The following is a 21,707-nucleotide window of genomic DNA, read 5'->3' on the forward strand; positions in this document are numbered from 1 at the left end:
GCAACACTAAAGGTGACCCATCCCGGCTGATCCACCTTCAACAAGCGCAGTCCTTGGAGCAGGACCGAACCAGCCAGCAAAGGCTGCTTGTCAAAGAATCCTCGGTCATGGGTTTCTCTAGGTTTGCTTTGTTAACAACTCAGAGTTGAGCCACTACCACAGTGAATGGCAACCCTCCAAAAGTTTCTCAGTCTTATATACCTTTTTACCACCCATTATCTCAGTCCAAAATCTTTGAAAGTTTTCAGTCGAATCTCGGTTCCCAGGTCTTATCGTTCATCAAAGTCCTTTAATTAGTTCTTGTCTCAGTTCTCTCGTCTTGTCTGGTCCCAGTTCTCATCTCTGAGATTTCAAGGTCTGCCTCGGGTCAGTCGTCTCTTGTTCAGTTTACCTTGAAGTCCCATATTTACACAATTCTAAGAAAAGCCTCAAGTTTTTCAATTAACTATTACACATCTGTCTCTATAAACTCTGCATGTTTTAATCTTTTGCCAGCAAAGCACCTGCTTCTTGCTGATTTTTCATCTTTTGTTCAACTTGTCTCTACTGATTAGCTTGACTGGGTTTCAAACCAATCCTGGGTTGGAGCTATACAGTGGGGGAAGCTGGAAACACTGTTCATGGCCTGTTGAGCAGCTCTGTTGCATCTCATATTTTCCAGGTAACTCATTCTATTATTAAATCTGTTGACTTATTCTACACTTTACATGGCCTTGCAGAGCCCCAGGACTCAGCTGCAGAGTGAGAGTCTGTCCTGCCCCCAGTTAGCCCAGCAGTCCTTTCTGTTTTCACTTTCTTTCCTAACCATCATGTATTTCCTTCTGCGGTAGTTTACAGACAAGAAGCATCGGTCTCCCCTTCTCTCTCCACCTCCTTTCCAGCCATGTGACTGAGCACTCCCTGCATCAAGTGAAACTTTTCAGTCCCCAGGAAACCTTGATTTTCTTTCCACCCGTTCCACAGTGAGAAGCAGCACCTCTCCAACCTGCAGCTGTGCTGGCCATGGGGAGGAGTGCATGGAAGTTCATCTTGCTAATCTTTGCCTGTGGTGAGTAACATCCTCCATTATTTCTATCAGAAAAATGAAATAGACTATGCTAGTTTTGTTTCCTTGTGGTCAGGACAGCACCTAAAACAGACTGAAAACTTTAAATAGTTTTGTTGCTAGCACTAAGGGTGCTTTTAGTAAAGTCCTACTCCTAGGAAATAACTATAACTACGCTTAATTGCAGCTGGTATAGACTTAGTCTGATGTTTTCCTGTGTATTTTCCCTTGCACTCTGTGGTGACATAAACTCTGACTCTGTGATGGAGTCAGCTCAAAATAGTATTAGAAGCAGACTTTTTTGGGCTTGCTTTTCTTAATTAAAAATAATTTCCAGACCAGCAGAACTGACTGAAAGTCTTGAGTGAGACAAGCAGAAGAAAAACTAAGGAAGCATTGCTCAAGTCATTCATCTGTCTGCATTGCAAGGTGCAGAGCATGAGCAGGAAAGCAAGTGTGAGGCGCGGGGCTTGGAGAAGGCAGGCTGGGGCTTATCTCAGCAACAAACCACATCAAAGTCACAGTTCAATCCTTAATGCTGCCCTGTGAAAATCCGTGGAGCCAGCCTGGTCAGGGATATGTCCCAGCATGTTAAGTCATCCCTCAACGCCCACAGCAGTACAAAATCTGCCAGCTGAAAAAGGAAAGAGCGTGGTTTAATCTGTGTATTCTGCAGCGTGTTTTGCCATCGGCACACAGGGATCACAGAAGTATCAACCCCGTCCCTCTCCCAGCACAGTGAGCAGGGAAACAGCCCAGGGACTTGACCACAAGCAGCTCTCGCTCTATCTGCTTTGCTTTCCCGCACCTGCTTCATAGAGCCTGCGGAAGTAGCCCCAAAACATATACACGAAAGGAGAGCAAGATCAGACTGAGAGAAGTAACACTAATAACTCAGGGGTCAGTAAGGATCTTTTTGACCAGAAAGAACTTGTTTCCTCAGCTCCTTATCCGTTTTTGATCATTCTTTTAATAATTTGTTGTCATCTTTTAATAATGCCACAAAGTCAAGTCTTTCTCTGCAGATAGGGAATTAAACATAATTAGAGTTTAAGGACAAAGGTCTGATGGGTTGGAGGTTTAAGAAACTGCTCCTATATTGGAGGGAAACTATGACAGTACCAAAACCTCTCAGAAAATCTCAGTGCTTTTCCAGTTCCTGAAGGACTTAAACCAAAGCAGCTGAAGCCAGCGAGAGTGTTTTCAGTGATTGTAGGAGCTGGGTCAGGTTTTTGTGTCCACACGAGATCAGTCAGCTAAACACGAGCATTTCTTCTGAGCAGCAGAAAGTGGAACAAATCTGCTGGGTGGCTGAGCAGCATGAGTGTGTGGTTAGACAAGAAGAGGAAAAAATCCTCAGCAAGTGTTTTTTTCACCCACCCCATTACAGGACAGCAGGCTGAGAAATGTCACAGCCAGATCGTGGCACTGAGTGCTCCACTCCCCACCGTAATGCCTGGGAGCAAAGCAGTGACGTTCCTTTGCTGGCATTGACTGAAATTTGTCACCAAAGCATGAAAATGGGGGCTCCAGGCCCAGACTGGGAACAGCGAATTTCTGAGAGCTGCCCTGATCCTTTTCTGAGAGTTTTGTTCTGGAGCATTGCATGCGTGGAGGCTTGCTGGGCAGAAACACAGCCCTTGGCATTTGTAATGTGCAACTTTGAAGCCAAGGTGAGACAAGGGGAATGCAGCCGCTTGCTCCGGGAAGATACACCGCAGGGAGCACGCATCTCTTGAGCAAAATGTTGGTTGTATGTTCTGAGCTGGCTTCACAGTAAAAATAAAGAGGCATATCAGGGGGGTGCAGAGCTGCAATTAATTCTTCATTGTTCTGTGGCCCCTTTTGCTGGCAGAGCTGTGAAAAGGGCTGGCGGGGTGGGAGCCGTGCAGGCAGCTCCTTTGCCGAGCCGTGCCAGGCTCCCCGAGAGGCAATGCTGCAATTCTGAGGGAGCCGTGGTGATTTAGTTGGAGGGAAGGTCAGGCACCCCATGGGCCCACCTGCCCCTTTGCACAGCAGAGTTACCGAACTACCTCCAACAGCCACCCAAGAAGAGCCAAGACCTTTCGGTGCAACCGGAGAGCAATCCTTACTCATCCCTGGCAGCTCATGTGGCCAAATGCTTTTTGAGAAGACAACCCAAGCCAACAGGTTTAGCAGCGTGGTCGTGCCCTGAAAGAAGCTCCAAAATGCTTGGGAGAGCTGTGGGAGGCTGGAAGAGCAGTTTGGCAGGTCAGCTGGTGAGCATGAGCTGTGAGCCACCACAAAGACATTTCTGACTTTACCCCTCAGTGACCCTGTCAGGCTGAATGTTTCTGTAATGAAAAATAGTTAGGTTGAAATGACCTTTTGGGGAAAATGAAGTGTCTTTTAAAAGCTATGGGTAGCACCCAAATGTCAGTAAAATAATGTTTCTCTCCACGCCTGTAAGGTAGGTGTTATCTGGTCAGTAATCCAAACCAATCTGTTAACTAAAAACTAAGAAGTACTGACTATTTAAGACTTGTGTAAATTTAAATACGGGTTGTTTAGCAGTCTTGTAGGGGGAAAAAAAGAGTGAAAATTGCAACTTCTCTTTTGTTTTTATTGTGCTGATACAATTAGATGCAACTACCTATAGCTGGTATATGGCAACTGCTCTGATTTTCCACTGGCAAACAGAGAATGAGATAAGTTATCTGTTTTTCAGCTCTGCCAGCAGGTGTGGTAAGGTCTAGGAGAAAGTGAGAAACTGAACTAAAGTATCATATTAATTATGGCATTTTTGGGTTCTTTCTGATAAAATTCACAATCAGACAGCTCTGTCCTATCATTTTTGTGGCTTTTCAGCTGTATCAAGTTGCCCTTCTTTGATGATAACAGCTACACTGGCAGTCAAGTATATTCTGTACAGCACAGAGGTGAAACCTAGGCAATTTTAGGAACACGGAGTATACATCTACACTTCTGCTCTTGTCTAGCATAGCCATTTTTAAGGGAAAATTGTGGTATGGGTTCAGATCTATACATCTGTTCTCACTTCTTTGGTTTTGATCTTGAATTTGATTCAAAACCCAGTAGGTTTTATTATTCTTATTTAGTTCAGATGTATGCTAAAATGGTGAGATTTTGTGAATTCAGCAATTGTTGCAGGTCTCTCTTCATGCTGAGTGAAAATAAATAAATAAAACAACGAGGAGCTTGTGAAATTTCAGCCGTTTCCATTCTGAATGTGCCTCTGGCCTTAATCGATCCTAAAATCTGAATCTCAGCAATCTGTCTGCCACAAACCTTGGACACCAATTCATGAGAAATTTCTTTGGAAGAACCAGCGTACAATAAACTTCTCAGACAACATGTTGTGGCATCCTCTGTGGAGCCATACTGCTAGGAATATGAGCTATCTTGGACTTTTGGGTCCCTTCAGTCTCCAAACTGTAGAATTCATCTCTGTCTTCCAGCTAATTTAGGCAGTAAAGCATTTAACTACACCTGAAGCTTCATGCACATGAAGGAATTCATATATGTCAGTGATTTATGATTTCTTTTATCTTGACCTTTTCTTTACAGAGTCTTGTTGCATACTCACAATCAAAGACTCAAGCAGAAGAGTTGTGACCTTCATCTATTCTGCAATGTACTTTTCCCACTTTTTCTTCACTTCCTTATTTACATTTAGGAGCCAGATATTTTCTTTTCAGTTCTGCAAGGGACAAGTTTCTGTAAATGTTGTAAGATGGAAGCGTAATTTTGGTGCTGTGACTATTTTCAGATGTGGTCCAAAATGCCCCTGGATGCTATACCCTGACATTTGTTTCTCATTGCTGAAAGTCCATCCCTGAGAGGGCTGGACTTTCCTTGTTTGGAGCATCCCCTTGGGTACCTCCCAGGAGGAAGAACTTAAGGGTTCAAGCTGGCATGGCTACAACAAAACCAAAAATAAATATCTGGAATTTCCCTGTCTCACAGACTGGTGTCCCAGACTATTGTGAATCACTGTAAGATCATTATGCTGCCTCACTTCCTCCACACACACAACATGTTCCCTTTCCCCATGCATTGTTGGTAAGTAACCAACCACCCCTTCACCTCTTACACCCACTTTATCTTCCTTAGATCTTGATAATTTGCTTCTAGCAAATCTTGCTGTACTACTGCCTGCAAGGGAATTCTTGTGCTGCCTGGGGATTGTGCAAGGTCTGCTCACACCTCCAGCATCCTCTGGCTTCTTCAGCAGTAAAAGCACCATGTGAGGAGCTGGTAGCCAATGTGCTTCCACTGCAATGGGTATATTCAGAGGTGTGAAGATTAGGAGGAGGGTGAAAAGTTATGGATAGTCCTACAGCATGTCTGCCTTCACTCTCCTATCATGATTGGAGCCAAATGAAGAATAAAATCATATCACCCACTTGATAACAAAATCAGTGCAGTTATGTTGTGGTTATCAACAGAAATGTTAAAGGTAAAAGTTTCTAGACTACTACTTATTTGTTTCTTTGCAGCATTTTCCTCCTGCTCTGCTGAAGTGGCTCTGGGGGTTGAACTGTCTCCAGAAACCATATCCTTCCATCAGACGGCTACTTCTGCTCAGCCACTTTCCCGTTATCATTCTTCAGCCCATCAAGGCAGCACAGTTCATTTCAACAGCACAGACTCTCTTAAAACAACACACATAAGCCATAGAACAACTGTGCAGACAACAGACCAGCACCAGGTAACAACAGAACCAGACCATCACACGACAGCCCGGGCAGGAGCAACCACCATACAAGTGACCGGCCAGAAATCTCCCGTGGTGGTATCCACAACATCAGCAGACAACACGACTGCAGCTGGTCAGGCTACAACCCAGGCAATCGAAACAGTTACTCCTGCAGCGAAGAACACAACCATACACCCTATGTCCTCAACCAAGCAAGCCAGAACACATGTGAGCACAGAAATGACAGCGGCAGCCACAAACACAACCATAAAACGTACAACAGGAAACACACAAATGACGGCTGCTGCCCTAACTACTATACCCACCACCAGGCAAACTGTAAAGCCCACCACAGGGTCAGGAAATCAGACAACAGCGCCTAAAAGTCCAACAGCCACAGCCATGATCAACACAACAACCATTCGTCCAGGGACTCAAACAACCATCCCATCTACTATGATGACGGTGAGACCCACTCTTGCACCGCAGCCTTCTCCCATTCCCACTGGCACATACACCGTTTCCAATGGGAACAGGACCTGCATCAAAGCAGTCATGGGTTTGCAGCTGATCGCTCAATATACACAGAAGGTGAGGTGGAAAGACTACAAGGCTGAGCTTTGTAATGACTGTTTCTTCATTAGCTGGAATTTATTCTTCTTCTTTCAATGCAATTTTCAGACATGAGCTTGTATGATAAAAACAAGTGGTTTGCTATCAGTCTGAGGGCTTTTCTGTGCCACAGCATCTCAGCTGCTGTACTTTGGCTTGTGTGATGATGTCAATGGGACGTGCAGGCGCTTTCTTATTTCAGTGATGTAGGTGTGGTAGCAATACTGAAGGGGTAGATCAGCCTTCAGCATTATTTGTGTTTCCCAGAACGGGAATCTGAATTGACTTCAGTGAAAGGCTTGACATTGCGAGTTGCAATGAAAGCAAGAAATTGTCAATTCACAGACTTGGCTTCAGAGGTGAGTTGTCTTGATGCAGATGCCTGGAGATTTTAGGATCACAGGAACTGCCAGGCTGGATCAGAGCAGGGGTCCTGGGGAGCTAGTACCCCCTCCTAGCAGTGATCCACAGTGAATGATTCAGCAAAAGATGTCATAAAACCCGAAATGGTGATTATATCCCTCATACTTATGGTCTTGTAACCTCCATTAATACAATATGTGGGGTTACATCCTCAGGCTCTGGAGTTCATATGCCTCAAGACATCCCCATTACAAATCCAAATATTCTTGTTTGGGGTCTGAATATTTCTAACATGGGAGGAGTATCTAATGTTGGTAAAAGTAATTTTCATCACTTGTCCTGCCAGAAGCCAGGCAGGGAGCATGGTTCCCAACCTTATCAGACCACAGTGAGATGTTTATTACAAAAGTGAGGTGTGTTTGAGATAAGACTGAAGGAGCCAAACTGTATTCAGAGCTGCAGAGCTCTCCTTTCAGACTACAACGTGGGTTGGCAGATGCTAGAGGTGAACTGTGAAAGACATAATGAGGAGGCAGGGGTGATACGAGGAGCAACATAAGTTGAAGCCAATCTAACCCCTGCCTGCCTTTGTCTTGATCTTTCTTCTGCCTTCAGGCGCAAGTTGCCACTGCTCCCTCTTTTTAAATTACCACTGGTGCTCCTCTGACCCTGCTCTGAATCGTATCAGTTCACCAAATGAGCAGAAAACTATTATTTTCTGCCAGCTTAATGCACTGGAACAGCTCGGTGATGTGTCAGACAAGCACTAGGGCTAGTTTACGAGTGGGGGATGACCCTGGCAGACAGCAATTAGGCTGCCGCCACTACCAGCCTGTTCCTTCAGCCACACAAAACCTGTATGGGAAAAAAAAAAAGAAAAAAAAAGCAGCTATAAATCTCTGTGTGTTTCTTATTAAGTTTCTCCCCTCCTCTTCATAAGCAGCCCTGCAACGTCTCTTCTCTCCACAGAAGGGGATGGAGTACATGACTGTCAACCCCAATGCGACACAGACATCTGGAAGCTGTGGGACAGTGCAGTCTGAACTGAACATAACTTTCAGTGGAGGGTTTATAAACTTCACCTTTGTAAAGGTAACTGTTGCATTTAGAGGGAAGGAGTGTTTAGAATTGGGGAGCTGGAACTTAGGCTGCCTTTGATCCAGCTTGTGCTGTGGGAAAAGGCATTTCATTCATCTCTATGCTAGTTTTCCACCTGCATATAAGGCGCTATTACTCCTGTCCTTCCCAAGAGGCTAGAATCATAGAACCACGGATTAATTCAGGTTGAAAAAGACCTTTAGAGGCCACCTGGTCCAACACCCTGCTCAGAGCAGGGCTAACTTCAACGTTAAATCAGGTCTTGCCTGATTGAACTTTCAATTTGGAAAGGTTCGTATGTGCTATGAAGGGTAGGTACAGTGCCTTGCCATCCGTTGACAGAAAGTGCTAGAGATGGGTAGCAGTGTTAAAGCTCCCCATCTAGCAACACAAAGTCTAGAAACAGCCTCCAGCAAAATCTGAATCTCATTTTTACATAGGCAAAAGTCTAGTGAGAGGGAAGGCCAGGTCTGTTGTTTGCATTGATGCAGGACAGAGGGAATGGCTTCGGGACTGGAGTCCCTGCGCAGGAACAAAGTGTGTGTGCCAGGAGTTCTGACTCACACTATCACATTGCTCTTACGAAATGGTGTCTCAGGGACCACCTGAATGCAGGTGAGGTTAGTCATTTGCTTCCCATAAATGCCAAGTATCACAACTGTCTGGCCAAAAGCCAGCTGTGGCTGTTAAATCTAAAGGACAGCCTGTACGGTTTTAAGTGCCCAGGAGCTGCGGCCCATCCACAGCTGAAGGGGCCTAATTTCATCTCCTTTCTGAGTGGAAAATTCCAAACAAGTGAACTACAACAACAAAATTGTAGATTAGTGCCCCTAAAATGCACCACACCAGGGAGACTTATAAGTACACACAGAACCTTGGGCAAGAGAGAAGCCCTGCTAACAGTGGGAAAATAAGCTTCTTTTTTTGACATTGTGTCTATTGGTACCACGTTCCCCACTGGGACTGCATCCTATGTAGATGAGGCTTTAACATAAGCTACCAAGAGTGCTGCTGCTATTCTAACCACAGGAGAAAATTGCCGAGTGCAGCCATCCTCTTGCTTCCTCAGACATTTACACAGTTTACACATTCTGGGAGGCAGCATGCAGTATTATTTATATGAAGGCTAGTAAGGGCTGGGTGGTGATGCCAGCGGGGCTAAAGACAGAAGTTAATACTGTGTATAAAGTCATTAATGGGCAGGGAGGAATATGGCACAGGTTGGATCCCATCAAACTCTGAGTGTAACATGCATGTCCTGGAGCTCCACAGCAGTTCAGAGCTGCATAGAATCATAGAATGGTTTGGGTTGGAAAGGACCTTAAAGATCATCTAGTTGCAACCCCCCTGCCATGGGCAGGGACACCTTCCACTAGACCAGGCTGCTGGGGCTATCACTGCTGATCTGTGTCCTTCAATTAATCAAGCCAAAATGTCAACCTTACATCCTAGTTCTGAGCTCAAATCAGTGATGATTAAGAAAAGTACAAATGGTTAATCAGTCACTTCCATAGAAAGTCCAAGAGGAAACAGCAAACTATGCCACACCTGAGTCGTTAATGCTTGAGCAGAGAAAAGATATCAATTAATAATCATCTTGATTTTAGTTTATGGCAGAAAGTTTTCTAAAAGCTACAGAGGAAAAGTGAGGTAAAAAATCAAGGAGCTGTTTTAAAACAAAGGATCAGTTCAGACCATGAGTGTTTTCTTTAAATGTGTGCTTCCTGCAACAAGGGGAGCATTTTCTGTGTTACAAGGATCCTTAGAAAAAGTCTGGTGATTCAAGTACCCATGAAAGCCCCAGCTTGTAGCAGTGCTAAGGAGACTGATGTGAACCTTTAGGAGGTACTTGACCTGTCTTGCCCTGAAAAAGGTGGTTATTGGCACAGCATTAGACAATCCACCCTTCACTTAAAGATAAGCCTCAAGAGCATAGCAGGGCTCGGCTTAGACTGCTTTGAAATTCAAGTTAATAAGAAATAATTTTGCTGCTGTTTTTTACGTGTTTAGCCTCCACAGCCTCTCTTAACTGCTTTGAACCAGGAGTGCTCCAGTGGTGGCACTTCTGATTTTCACCGGTGAAAGAGGAGCTGGATCAGGCCCCAGGGCTGCAGTGCTGGTGCGGGGTAGCAGGAGGTGAGCGGCTGGCTCAGTACTCACCACTGCCAGCTGCCTTTTGCAAAGAACTTGAAAAAAGGAAGTTTTGTAACCAACCCACAAGATGTGAAGTAGGAGCAGGTGTTTTCCCCAAGCAAAGTTATTAACCGTGGCCAAACAGAACATAGTGCTGCCACCAAAAAAATGGTAATATTTGACCTATTTATGTCTTAAAGTAGGAATAATGCTGAGAACCTCTTCTTTGGTGTATTTCTTTCTTAAACTTTCCCAATCCACCCTACCACCTTTTAAACTGCATAACATTAAAACTGGCTGCACAGGAGACATTCATGTCTGCTGTGATTTATCCACCAGCTGCACTCACCAGTCCCTGTGTGCTCACAGCTGGAATTAAAATGACTAGTAGGGCTGCTACATAAAGACTTATATTATACTCCAACATTGCAACCAGGGAAAAGCTCTTAGGGCTGGCCCTCACTTTGTGACAGTTGAGGGGAGGACAGCATTCAGGTTGCACCAGGGTTTTAGGGCACTTGCAGGCAGGACACTTAGCTGGAAATTTTGCTCTGTGCTATTGTACCAGGTGCTTTCCATGTCAGCAGTCTGTGCGCGTACGACAAAAAAGCCAGCCAGAACCAACAGTGTCAGCAGGATGAAAGGAACAGTTATTTCTCCCCTACACATCCAGGTTGATGTTTTCTCATTTGTAGTGACTGCTGTTGGCAGACAAAATAGGAAATGAGTGGTACTAGCATGAGCACGTACTCCTGGCTCTCAGCTTGTTGCTGACCTCTCCCAGTTCAAAACAATATGATGAACATAGAAGCACTGCTGCTTTCTGCAGTTTGCTCACGCAAAGAGCATCTATTCATAAAGTGCATTGCAGCACCTGGAGTCCCAAGTACTTCTAAAGGTGTGGGCTTAGGTCCTGCAAGCAGGCAGACTGCAGGTCAGCATGGATTAATTCAGTGCAGGATTACTCAGGAGAGCACTGTAGGGACTCTCAATAAAAGCAGAACAGGTGAATAAAAATAAAACGGTCTTATCACATGCCAGTTAATTTGTGCAATGTATACTGTTTGCTTAACTCCCTCCTACTTTTGGTTACCACAAGTATCACCACACAAATGTCTAGTTTGAGCAGTGTGTGATAAAATGTGTTTCTTTGGGAAATTATTTGTGAACATTTTGCTGTGGTGAACTGTATTTTTTTTCACAAATATGAGGATGTATTATGAATAAAGATATCTCTTCTTTCGCAGCAAGCTCCAACGTACTATGTCAGTAAAATTGAGGCCAGATTACAGTTATCTTCTGAAGGTCAGTGATTTTACACTGTCTTAATTTCATATCAAACTGTTCTGGGTGTGGAGCAGGCTTTCATATCTTTAAAACACTGGATTTTGCAAATTATGTGTTTATCAGGCTTTCAACATGTCACTCACCTAAATATTATGGTATGAAAAATGGAAGAGAAGGGACTGGGCTGCAGTTTCATCAGAATTGTTCCATTTTCCTTTTATCCTCAAAAACTTTCCCTGCCCCACCTCTTTCAAAATAGAGAGTACTTCAAACCTAAATTTAAGATACAAAACAGTCCTCAAAGTTTTTATCTGCAAACACACAAAAATGCTGTGACTCCAGTCCAGTTGCATGCATCTTTCCAATCTAATAAGCAAACTAACTGAATACAGTATCTGGATCACAGAAATGCAGAGGTGGATCCAGATTTCAAATACACCAGTATGAAGAAGAGGCATGTCTGACATTCTGGTTTGGCAAAAATAAGAACTGGACCCAGGATGAGGTTCTTCAAACCATTCTGAAATCCTAGACCTTGTCCATACTTTTGTCAGGTGATCAGATTTTCTTTTTCTTATATAGACCTGATTCTTTCCATTTGAACAGACAGGAGCTGGCCCAGAAGTTACGGCCCCAAAAATCCTAAGAGAACATCATTTAGGTCAGAGAGAAAAATTCTGAGCCACCACTTCAGATTTTCTCTGACATTAATTTTGCACAAATTTGTCCAAATATATCAAATCTGTGATAGGTTAAACAACCATATTATGTCACTTCTCCATTTGTTACTCAAGTCTTTGAAGTGACTTTTGTCCCTGAAAGAAAAACAAATCAGGAGCTTGATCAGGTGTGTCCTAATAGCACTGAGCTTTTTGGAAGCTCAGTGCCTATTTTTCTTCTCACTGATGAGCACTTTTATTAACTCAAGTGGCTCCTATTCTGAACTACAGCAATTAAAGTAAAAGAAAAGCTGATCCAGAGGACATGTCTCCTACAGATGTTCTCAGTCTAAATAACCAGAGTTTTCTTGTGCATTGCTAAATGCAAATTGCAGCAAATACAAACTAATCGGCTTAATCATAAGTTTTAAAATCCTCAAATATACTTAGAGTCCTCCATACTGGTGCTGGCAAGAGACATTGCTACGCATGGCTATTTGTTACTGCCTCTCTGCCAGATGTTGTCATTTCAGTCTGCCAGCAGGGGTTTTTTTTGCAGTGAGCAAGCCCATATCTTTTCTAAGATAAAGATTACTGAATTAACTGTATCAGTACACACTGGTGTACTGACTTTGACTGAAGAGGACCAGGAGTATGCTGCACACTATTGTGCTGGCAGATGTGGTGGAGGTACAATGATGCAGAGTTGGTGATGTGGATGATTTTTGTCTTAAACTGTTATATCTGCTTTCAAAGGAGGATATGCATAAAGGATATGCCCAGGTTACGTGATCTTTTCATGCTTTGAACTTGAGCCATATTTTCTGTAAAGTACTGTGATACTGAAATATGTTTAAGAACATATTTAATACATAAAGCAATACAGACTAGATATGTCAAATTCCCATGCTAGAGATGGTATCTCTGTTTTGTCTGGAAATAGCCATGCTGGGGATCTAAGATAGTTGTCTTCTCCTGTGAGAATCCTAACCCCCTCTTGCAGGCTCAGGTTGTTAAAATATTTTGAAGAAGCATCCGAAATTTTAGCCACTTTTTCAGACCCAAGCTCAGCTGAGTTGCCCATTGATAATTAAAGCCATTTAATTATTTCTTCCATTTAAACATGGAAGAAATGTAACTGATACATTATGGGGAAAACATCCATGCTTTAGACACATGTGTGACTGCTGCTCTGCCAAAGCACCAGGGATCCTCCATTTTATCTCAGAAAAACGTTGGTTCCAACAGAGTTCGTGTGGATTCTCATTTGTCCTTCTCATTATGCCTTCCAGGTATGCTTTACTATGCAGCCATACATGAGAAGATGTTTACAACAAAGCTGGGGAATTCCTTTAAGTGTGCTAGCAAGCAAACCTTCACCTTGGAGAAGAACTTCCAGCTACTCTTTGTTAATATGCAGCTGCAGGCGTTTGATATTGTCGGTAACCAGTTTGGAAAAGGTAAGTAGAAGGTTACCTTTTCCACCCTTCTGAGATCTACATGTCAGCACTCTGGTAGCCTGATAGATATAGTCTGATAGATTATAACCATACATGTGCGGTGATCCTGTTACACCTATAGCACAATCACAGCTTTGTAATAGTTGCCAAATAATGTAACCTGCTTACTGCTGTATTCTCACCCTTTTCTGAGTAATTTTCAACACAGTGGTAATACCTATGGAAGATGGAAATGTATCTTTCCCTCCTGCATTCAGTACCTTCTGTTTCACCTTCTCATTAAAAATGTTCAGTTCTACAGGCACAATTTTATTCTTCACTCATCTTTTCCCAGAGCAAGCGGAGGTGTGTTCACCACCATTGCATTGCCCAAACCCCTAATATGTACAGTTAAGTTCAAGGTCACTGTTCTCAATATAGTCAGATTTTAGCTATTTTGAAAGGCTCTTGACACTTATGATGTCCCACAGCTGCAGCAGCAAAACTGCCAACTAATAAGGGATATTTGTGAATGCAGGATGATACTTTCAGAGCAGCTGTGTCTAGACATGATGAAGTGTGCTCCTGAGGAGGAACATGATTGGCATGCTCCCAGTTTCAGAATTATATGTGATGCTCATCTCTGCAATTTGTCTTTTCTTGAGTACAGCCACAAAGAGACAACTATGTAGCTTAGTAAAAGACAGAGACAGAACAGTACTGACTCCCCTGGTCTCTGGATTGCCGACACTGGGAGAACGTATTGGGGCTCATCACAACTTCTTCCCCACACCCACACCTGGGGTTCCTGCCACAGGGAAATGAGATGTTGCCATCCTTGTTTCTTGTCCAGTGATGCAGCCAGGACCTGGCTGGGCTGTGGGGTCCAGGACTGCTGGGTGCACCAGGAAACTCCCATGTCCCACAGTATGAACACTCTCACGGTCTACTGCCTTACTTCTTATGAGATGCATGAAAGATCCTACAAAAAGCAGAGAGGTAGACCAGATTGGACCTTGCGGTCTCTTTCAAACTGTACATCTTCACATTTCTGTGACTTCCTCTCAGGGTGTTTCCATACAAGAACTCAGGTGGAAAGATAGGCTTATCAGTTCTCCAGCCCTTCAGATGCACTAATAAAACATTCCCTTCTTCTGAGATTTGACTTTCTGTATGCTTACAAAATATTGCCCCTGTATTCTTCTTTTTATTTTAGATCTGTCTTTTGACTCAGTTTGGCTCTGTTTGACTGATTCTTCTTTCGTTACTTCACCATTTTGGCTGCCTTTCTTATTCTAAAAGGAATATAATGGGAAACAACATTTGGGGCTTTTTAAAGACATGGACCATTTTCTTTGCATACTTTTCTTTAAGTTCTTAAAAGCTGCACTGAGAATCCAATCCATGTTCTCATTCTCATGAAGATTTTTTTCATGGGATAACACTGAGCTGGAACAATGCATCTGGTCCCCACATTCCCATTTGAATTTGTACAATGAATGAGTTCAGTTATGGCTTTTGGTATGGCCTCACCTCTAGCAGAGACAGAGCTTAGAAAGACTCTCTCTTTCTCCCCCTCCCAGCCCCCACCCCCTCAGGTCAGGCTAATCTCTGCTAATCAATATCATATACAAAATTAAATTAGTTTTGCTCTTAATCAAAGGGCTGAGAAAGCAGCTACCACCTCTGAAAAAATTCCCCAGTGGCCATGAAATAGTTATGAAACTGTTACGTACCTCTGCTGTGTATGCAGATTTTGAAAGACAAAATCCCCAGTGAAGGAATGACTCTATACACATCACCAGCCTCCTGCCCTCAGGTGTCTTGAGACTGGTAGTTTCACTTCTGTTGCTCCTGATTTGCTTATCTTTAAAAGAGGAAGAAAAAGAAAACAATAATGATCATCGGTTTCAAGTTCCTTACAATTTTGTACAGACTGCAGCAGCATTACATCGATAGCTTGGCCTGTTTGAGTCTGGAAAGCGGTAAAAGTGTCTTCTGAACTGCATTTCAGTGTAGCAGAAACAATTTCTAGTTCATAGCCCAAGGTTTCGTGAAAGCAAAATGGCCAATTCAAACATCTCTGGCTTTTGCAGTACTCAAATGCAAATACTTTTCAGCTTACTTCCTTAGCAGCAGGTTACATTAACCAGACAAAGCTTTTAAAAGGCTGTAGAATGCTGATGCCTTTGGCTTTGTGGCATTGCATCACATGAAATCACCATCTGGATCAGAGAAGAGGAGGATCAGATTTTGGGGAAAGCTGTGTGGGGGCTCTGGAGCTGTGATGTGATGTCATGCACTCCACATGCTCCCTGGGCTAACTGCCTGCTGTCGGTGTAAAGATTCCGCCTGGGGAAAAGCCCAAGCTAAGCTACAATCTGTGCCAGCATGGTCATCAGAATTAGACAATAACAACAGAGGCTCTTGTCTTAAAGCACTGTCGAAATCTGCCTTGGAATAGTCACAGAAATGAAAGGGGTGGAGGGCGTTGGATCTCCCTCATACCTGGGTATAAACTGGATTCACTGCTGAGCTGGGATATACTCTGGGGTTTAGCTGATCAAGCCACCCTACTTAGAGGATAGTTTGCTACTCAGGTGCCACTCAAAGCATCATGCTAGAGGTCTTTCTTTCCTTGGAGCCCGAGGAAGGACCATTCCTATAGATCAGATGGAAGATGTAGGTCTGATCCAGTTCTGGGGTAGCACATCAGTGATCATTCCCAGACCTTGCCTTCACTCCCAGGGCTACGCTTGTTGTATTGTGAATTTGAGACTGATACTGCCATTGTTACTTGGGTGAATATTCCATTTATGTCAGTGACCCAGATGGTGCAGTCTCTGCATAGGAAAGCCACCAATTTACCCCAGTCCGGAAGTTCATTTTTAAGTAATGAGTTTCCATTTAATCAGAGGATGACTTGACTATGCATTTTGGTAGGAACTGGCTGAAGAAGTCAGGATTTGCCCCTTCTGTAGCTAAGAGGTATGTTTGGAGTGAATATATCTTTGGATGGTTCTTAAAAGATATTATTTGTGTCAAAACCTTTTCTGATATCATCATATGTACAATAAAATTACAATGGTACTGCTAAAACAACCCCCTGGACTAAGTCCAAAGCTTCTGCCTTCCTAATCTCTTGATGTTCTGAGTTTAGCCACAATTATCCAGAAATATTCTGAATTAAACACAGAGAACAATTAGAATTTGATTTTTCTTAGGAAACACTGACTTAACTAGGATCCTTGCTGCTCTAATGATGTGCTGGACTATGGGCTCCTTTCTCTGGCCTGATCCTTTTTTACTGGGCAGAAGCAATTAGATGCCACATAGGAGCAGTTTTTGTCCATGCAGGATGTGTCTTGCTCTTTATTTTTAGACTTGCACTTTGTAGCGTGATGCTCCACATCTGCTGTCAGCAAGAAAGCCTCCTACTGTGTATGCACTGGTCTTGATGGTAAAACAATTACTGTAGACATGAAAGAGCAGAGTCATTCTCCAGTGAAGCATGTAGCAATTTCGAAAGGGGCAAGTATTGTTTTCTTGAGATAAGGTTCATCACAGACAAAAATGTGATAAGTATAGCTCAGGGAAAAAAAAAAAGAAAACAAGGTTTTGAGAACTTCTGGCTTGTATTTGCTAACTTTTCTGGAATAGAGATGTATAGTCTAGGAGTACAGTGTTCTGCTGTAACACATTCTCTGATCTCCTTTTACTTTCAGAAGAAGAATGTTTTCCTGATAAAAACAGCAAAGCAGCTCCCATTGCAGTGGGCCTGAGTATCCTGGGATTGTTTGTCATTGTGTTTGTCACTTTCCTGATTTCCAGAAGAAAGCCGCATAGAGGATATGAACGTATCTGAGGTGCCCTTGTACTTCCAGATGTGTGTAGCAAGTAGAGAAGTCACAGGACTTCTAGCTTCTACCTGGCAATCTCACTTCCCTGAAGCCACATTTTCAAGTGGGATGACACCATCTGTTTAAAGCTAATGAATATTTCCGAAAGCGATTTCTTTAAGGTGGGAAGGAGAGAACTCATACCATCTACTTTAGGCTATTCTTAGCGTCTGATTTAGGTGTAGTTTAGAGGACCAAAGCGAGGCGCCTAAATTCTTTGTATTATCAACAAAGGAGGCAATTCAGACCACCTAAGTCAGATGCCTAAAAATAGCTTAAAGCAAGCAATATCATTATCCCCCAGAAAATCCATCAGGTTTGTTAAAGATAGCGTTTAGATTTATTAAAATAGATGGGTCCAGTAATATGACCATCAAGTGAATAAACCAGAGGTCCACAGCTACAGACAACCCTGTTAAACCAGAGCTCAGTGAAAGCCTTGTGGGAACACTGCGTACGCTGGCGTCTTAGGGCAAGGCTAAGTGAGACTTTCATTCACGAGCAAGTTCTCACTAGTCCTATAACAGGGTTACACTTCGTAAGTTCTTGGGTTTTTTCCTGCTAAGCCCTTTGCAAGGACACAGTGGTAATATGTGACTCTTACTCTGGAGGCAGTATTTTTTGAAAATTTTCTAGTTACCAGTGACTGTGTATGCAAATAAGAGATTACCCAACTGAGGTCACACAGGGTCTGCCTGACCAGTATGCGCCAAAATTATCACTTGTCATTGCTTGTCTCAGCCCTGCTGCAGAGATGTCTGAACTTCCTGCCAATAATTCTTGAACTGCAGCCTCATAAAGCACAGCACATTAGAGCAATCTGACGCTGGTAAGTTTATCCTGAAGCATTACGCTGCAAACTGCATGATTCAGAAGCTGATTGACAGGCAGCTGGGATGCCCGTGCAGAAGAACCGGGCAGGCATTTGGAGGCAGTAACTCCATCCACCTGCCACACCAGGCCAAGCCACCCCACTTCTCAATCGGTGCTCCAGGCACAGCATCCCTTTGCCACAGTTTTGCAACACAATATGTGGAGAAAGCTGACATGAGGGTTTGAAAGCACTGTGGTACGTGGGCCAGTGCTAAGGATGCCAGTGCAGTTGATGGAGACTGGTGTGAATTTGCTTAATAAATTCAAGCAGCTTAATACTTCATGGTCTTGTGAGAGCTCATGAATCACCCACCTCCTATTCAGACATGGACCTGTTACAGTGACTGCCACTGAACTCAGTAACTGTCCCTCTACTGAGATGGCAGCACTGGGATCTCTCTTAATCCGGGAGGATATCACACTCACCGAAAATGCCAGGGAGTAAGTGGCCACAATTGTTGCAGACCTGCACAAGGTCCACAAACAAATAGAAATCCACTGACGTTGTATGTTCAAGGCTTCTGGGAGAAATAAAAGCTTATACAGGCCTAGGACGAACTCTGCCCTATAGTGAATGCTATCCAGTGTGCTTACAGCTGAGCAGCTGGATTTTCACAGGGAAATAATTTGGAGTTGCTTTAAAGCACACTAATTGATACACTCTAGTCTATTTCCTGCTAAGCCAATGATGAAGGCATGAAAGTAGTAATTGCTTTTGAGATTAAGTTCAGCTAATGTTCTTTGTTGTAACAAGGAAAATCTCTTTGTCACAAAAGATTTACAAAGCTAAACATATGCACAAATGTACACATACACACACACACACGTGTACACACGTGTTTTGTAAAAGGCTCCAGCACTGTTAATAGTTCTCAGTGAACTTTTATCTGTTTTCACCCTTCTTCCTTCCCCCCGGTTAGTGGACAAGCAACCCGCTGAACTCAGTGGCATTGTTCAGGCCCTTGGCTTAATAAGATCCCTCTAGTTCTCAGGGTTAGTTAATACTATTAATCTGTTGTTTAGAAAGCAGATTCTTATACTCGATTAAAGCATTCGCTTTTTTTAAAACAAGAGAATTGATGAGATGTCCAGCAGGAGAGGTAAATATATGGAAGAGCTTTCATTCAAAAATGAGCCTATGTATGCAATAGTGATGTCACTGTCCCAAACTGTTACATGTGGACATTTTTACAACGCTGCCTAAAAAGCTCAGCACTGCACATGATCTGACCCTAAGCTGTTTTGACTAGTGATCAGTAGACATCTTTCCCATTCAAAACTAAGTCCTGTTTCACATGTTCTTTGGATTGTTGGGTTGCATGATCTGTACAGTTTATTACTTCTACTGATAGGGATATAGCATGTTCTTGTTATGTTCTGTACTGAAAAATCTCTTTATGTTAATATTCAGTCTTTTAATGTTTCATATCAACTTGAGAGAAAACTGTTCTTAATGACTGAAAATTCTGTGTTTAATTTTGTGACACCTTCTGGCATTTTTACCAATGATGCAAGGTTAATGTTTTTTTTTTCCCCATAGTTTTTTCTTTCTACAGTGAATCAAACTGTTGGTATTGAACAATGTGCAGATTCAGGTTTACCTGATTTGTTCTTATGCTTTTTGTTGCTATTATTTGTTTGCTATTTTTATGAAGCTGCATACTGCCCTTTCTAGATGAATAATACTCTGGGCTTGCTCTAAATGGCACATGTGAAGTGCACATGGTATAAACCAGTGAAACAATTGGAGGCTCCCATGAAATGCTGCCAACACGTAGCAAAATTTATCCAGTGGAGTTAGGGCTTTACAGTAGTAGAGAATCCACTGGAGAATTCCTTACTGCATCAGGAGATCCCAGACCCTAAGTGCAACTTTTGTCCCACCTGAAGCCCAGCCTGCATGCTACCACCTGCTTCCCTCACCACAGAACACACAAACAGTCTGCAGCAGGGATGCGTGTTAGCGTGCCTGCATAGCAGGGTGTGTTACCTCTCTGAATTTAACATTGAATTAGAATTAGACAGCCCAGCTGTTCCCTCAGTTGCCATGTGCAGCTTTTAAAGCTGATGCCTGTATTTATTTTCTGCCAGATTTTAGGTAGATATTTGGCTGGCACTTTTTTATCTAATGGAGTTGATTTGAGGTCCTCCTCCCAGTGGGAAGACTCTATAGGTGTACTTGGTCTTGGCTGCCAGACTTTCTCTTTTAAACACCTTGTCTGAGGAAACATTTTGAGCAAAAAGTCCCTAAAAGAGCACCATAGAAAGAAGATGCTCCTATGATAAACTAGCTGTACACTAGGTGGGCCATAATAGTTATGCCACGGGCAGCAGTGCACAGTTTCTTTGCTTCCTGTCGATGTGGATGTAAATGAAAACAGTATTTTCTAAGCCTGGCAGTTTGCTTCCCTTCCAGGACTGCTCTTTGCCATAATCAGACCCTTGTTCAGCAACCTGCTCACTGCTTGGGACAGGGGTTTACCGGCCAACCTGCCCTAAAAATCTGCATGCCAAAAACCTTCATATAGTCAGCATGAGCCCACGTACCCAGAGAGCTGACAGAAGAGCACAGTCTGCTGTGGGAGGGGACAAGCTTGCAGCTGGGTCCCAGAGTGACCAGCAATGTTGGTCTCAGCAGCCCCAGCTCATTTATTCCCTCAGCTGCGGCCTCAGATGAACCCATCCCTGAACCAGAAGATATTGATCATGGTGACATGATGCATCCCATCAGGGAACCTATGCTTAACTGGCTTGCAAGCATGCGCTGGTCAGGATACAGTGGGGGCACTCACAGAAATTAGGAGGTAAGCACATCCCTATAGCTCCCTGATGCTGTGCTGCAGCTCTCAGCCCAGACCATTCACTACGGTCTCTTGCACACCCAAGGTAGACACAAGAGCATCCCATGAGCATGATGATGTCATACTTAGCCAAATCACCAAGGAGTTTATAAAGCTAGATTTAATTTCTTTCAGTCCTTTTTGCTCTTGGATGGACAAAGTCCAAATTAAAAAACAGCTGTTAATTCTGGTTGAAGGAGGAAGGGAGATGTAGATTAGCATCTTGGGTGTATGAAGATGGTTTGGTTGATCACTTCTAGCTTGCTATAATGTATGGTTGCTAAAAAATTATTTGCTATGAGAAGTAAGATATGGTCTTTATTTTTCCATTATTGATGTTTCTATAATAAAGGTTGTATTTAGTCATTAAAGTGTGCATTCCTGTGCAATTATTTTATCTCTCAAGTGCTGTTTCACCTAAACTGTTTAAAGTACAAGTACAGTCTAACAAACGGGCAAGGTCCTATGGGCTCTGGACACAAGCCACAGGCACAGATACACTTATATCCTAACCATAACTTTGATGATTATTTCTTCTGTGGCTTGGGCAGCTCATCTGACATTTCTATCTTTGTTTCATCAGCATTGCAAAAAAAAAAAAAAAAAAAGGTTACTGAAAATACTATGTGGTTTTCTGTGAATCTCCCCACAACTTGCAGTGTATCTGAATTCACTATGTTTCTTTATACAACTAGATCTCATTTTGTTTCCTATTGGCACAATAAACACAGACCATAACTCACAGCAGATGTGATGGGTGCTTGTTACTTCATGTTTA

General features: G+C 43.1%; 1 protein-coding gene and 1 long non-coding RNA gene across 2 annotated transcripts in view; one reads left to right on the plus strand and one right to left on the minus strand.

The window, feature by feature from the left end:
* Positions 1 to 21,300, plus strand: LAMP3 (lysosomal associated membrane protein 3). Its single transcript, XM_009929880.2, has 7 exons — positions 1 to 661; positions 831 to 1,048; positions 5,527 to 6,317; positions 7,671 to 7,793; positions 11,180 to 11,237; positions 13,171 to 13,338; positions 17,043 to 21,300. Exons 2-7 carry the CDS (start codon positions 1,003 to 1,005, stop codon positions 17,180 to 17,182), a joined length of 1,326 nt encoding a protein of 441 aa, XP_009928182.1. The 5' UTR covers positions 1 to 661; positions 831 to 1,002; the 3' UTR covers positions 17,183 to 21,300.
* LOC138686901 (uncharacterized) overlaps positions 13,332 to 21,707 on the minus strand; it is a 14,652-nt gene continuing 6,276 nt past the window's right edge. Inside the window, exons 2-3 of the long non-coding RNA XR_011326225.1 lie at positions 15,054 to 15,184; positions 13,332 to 14,299 (exon numbers count right to left, since the gene is read on the minus strand). This is a non-coding gene — a long non-coding RNA (uncharacterized lncRNA). The remainder of the gene's footprint in view (positions 14,300 to 15,053; positions 15,185 to 21,707) is intronic.

Source organism: Haliaeetus albicilla, chromosome 9 (assembly GCF_947461875.1).
Source record: "Haliaeetus albicilla chromosome 9, bHalAlb1.1, whole genome shotgun sequence".
Taxonomy (NCBI): domain Eukaryota; kingdom Metazoa; phylum Chordata; class Aves; order Accipitriformes; family Accipitridae; genus Haliaeetus; species Haliaeetus albicilla.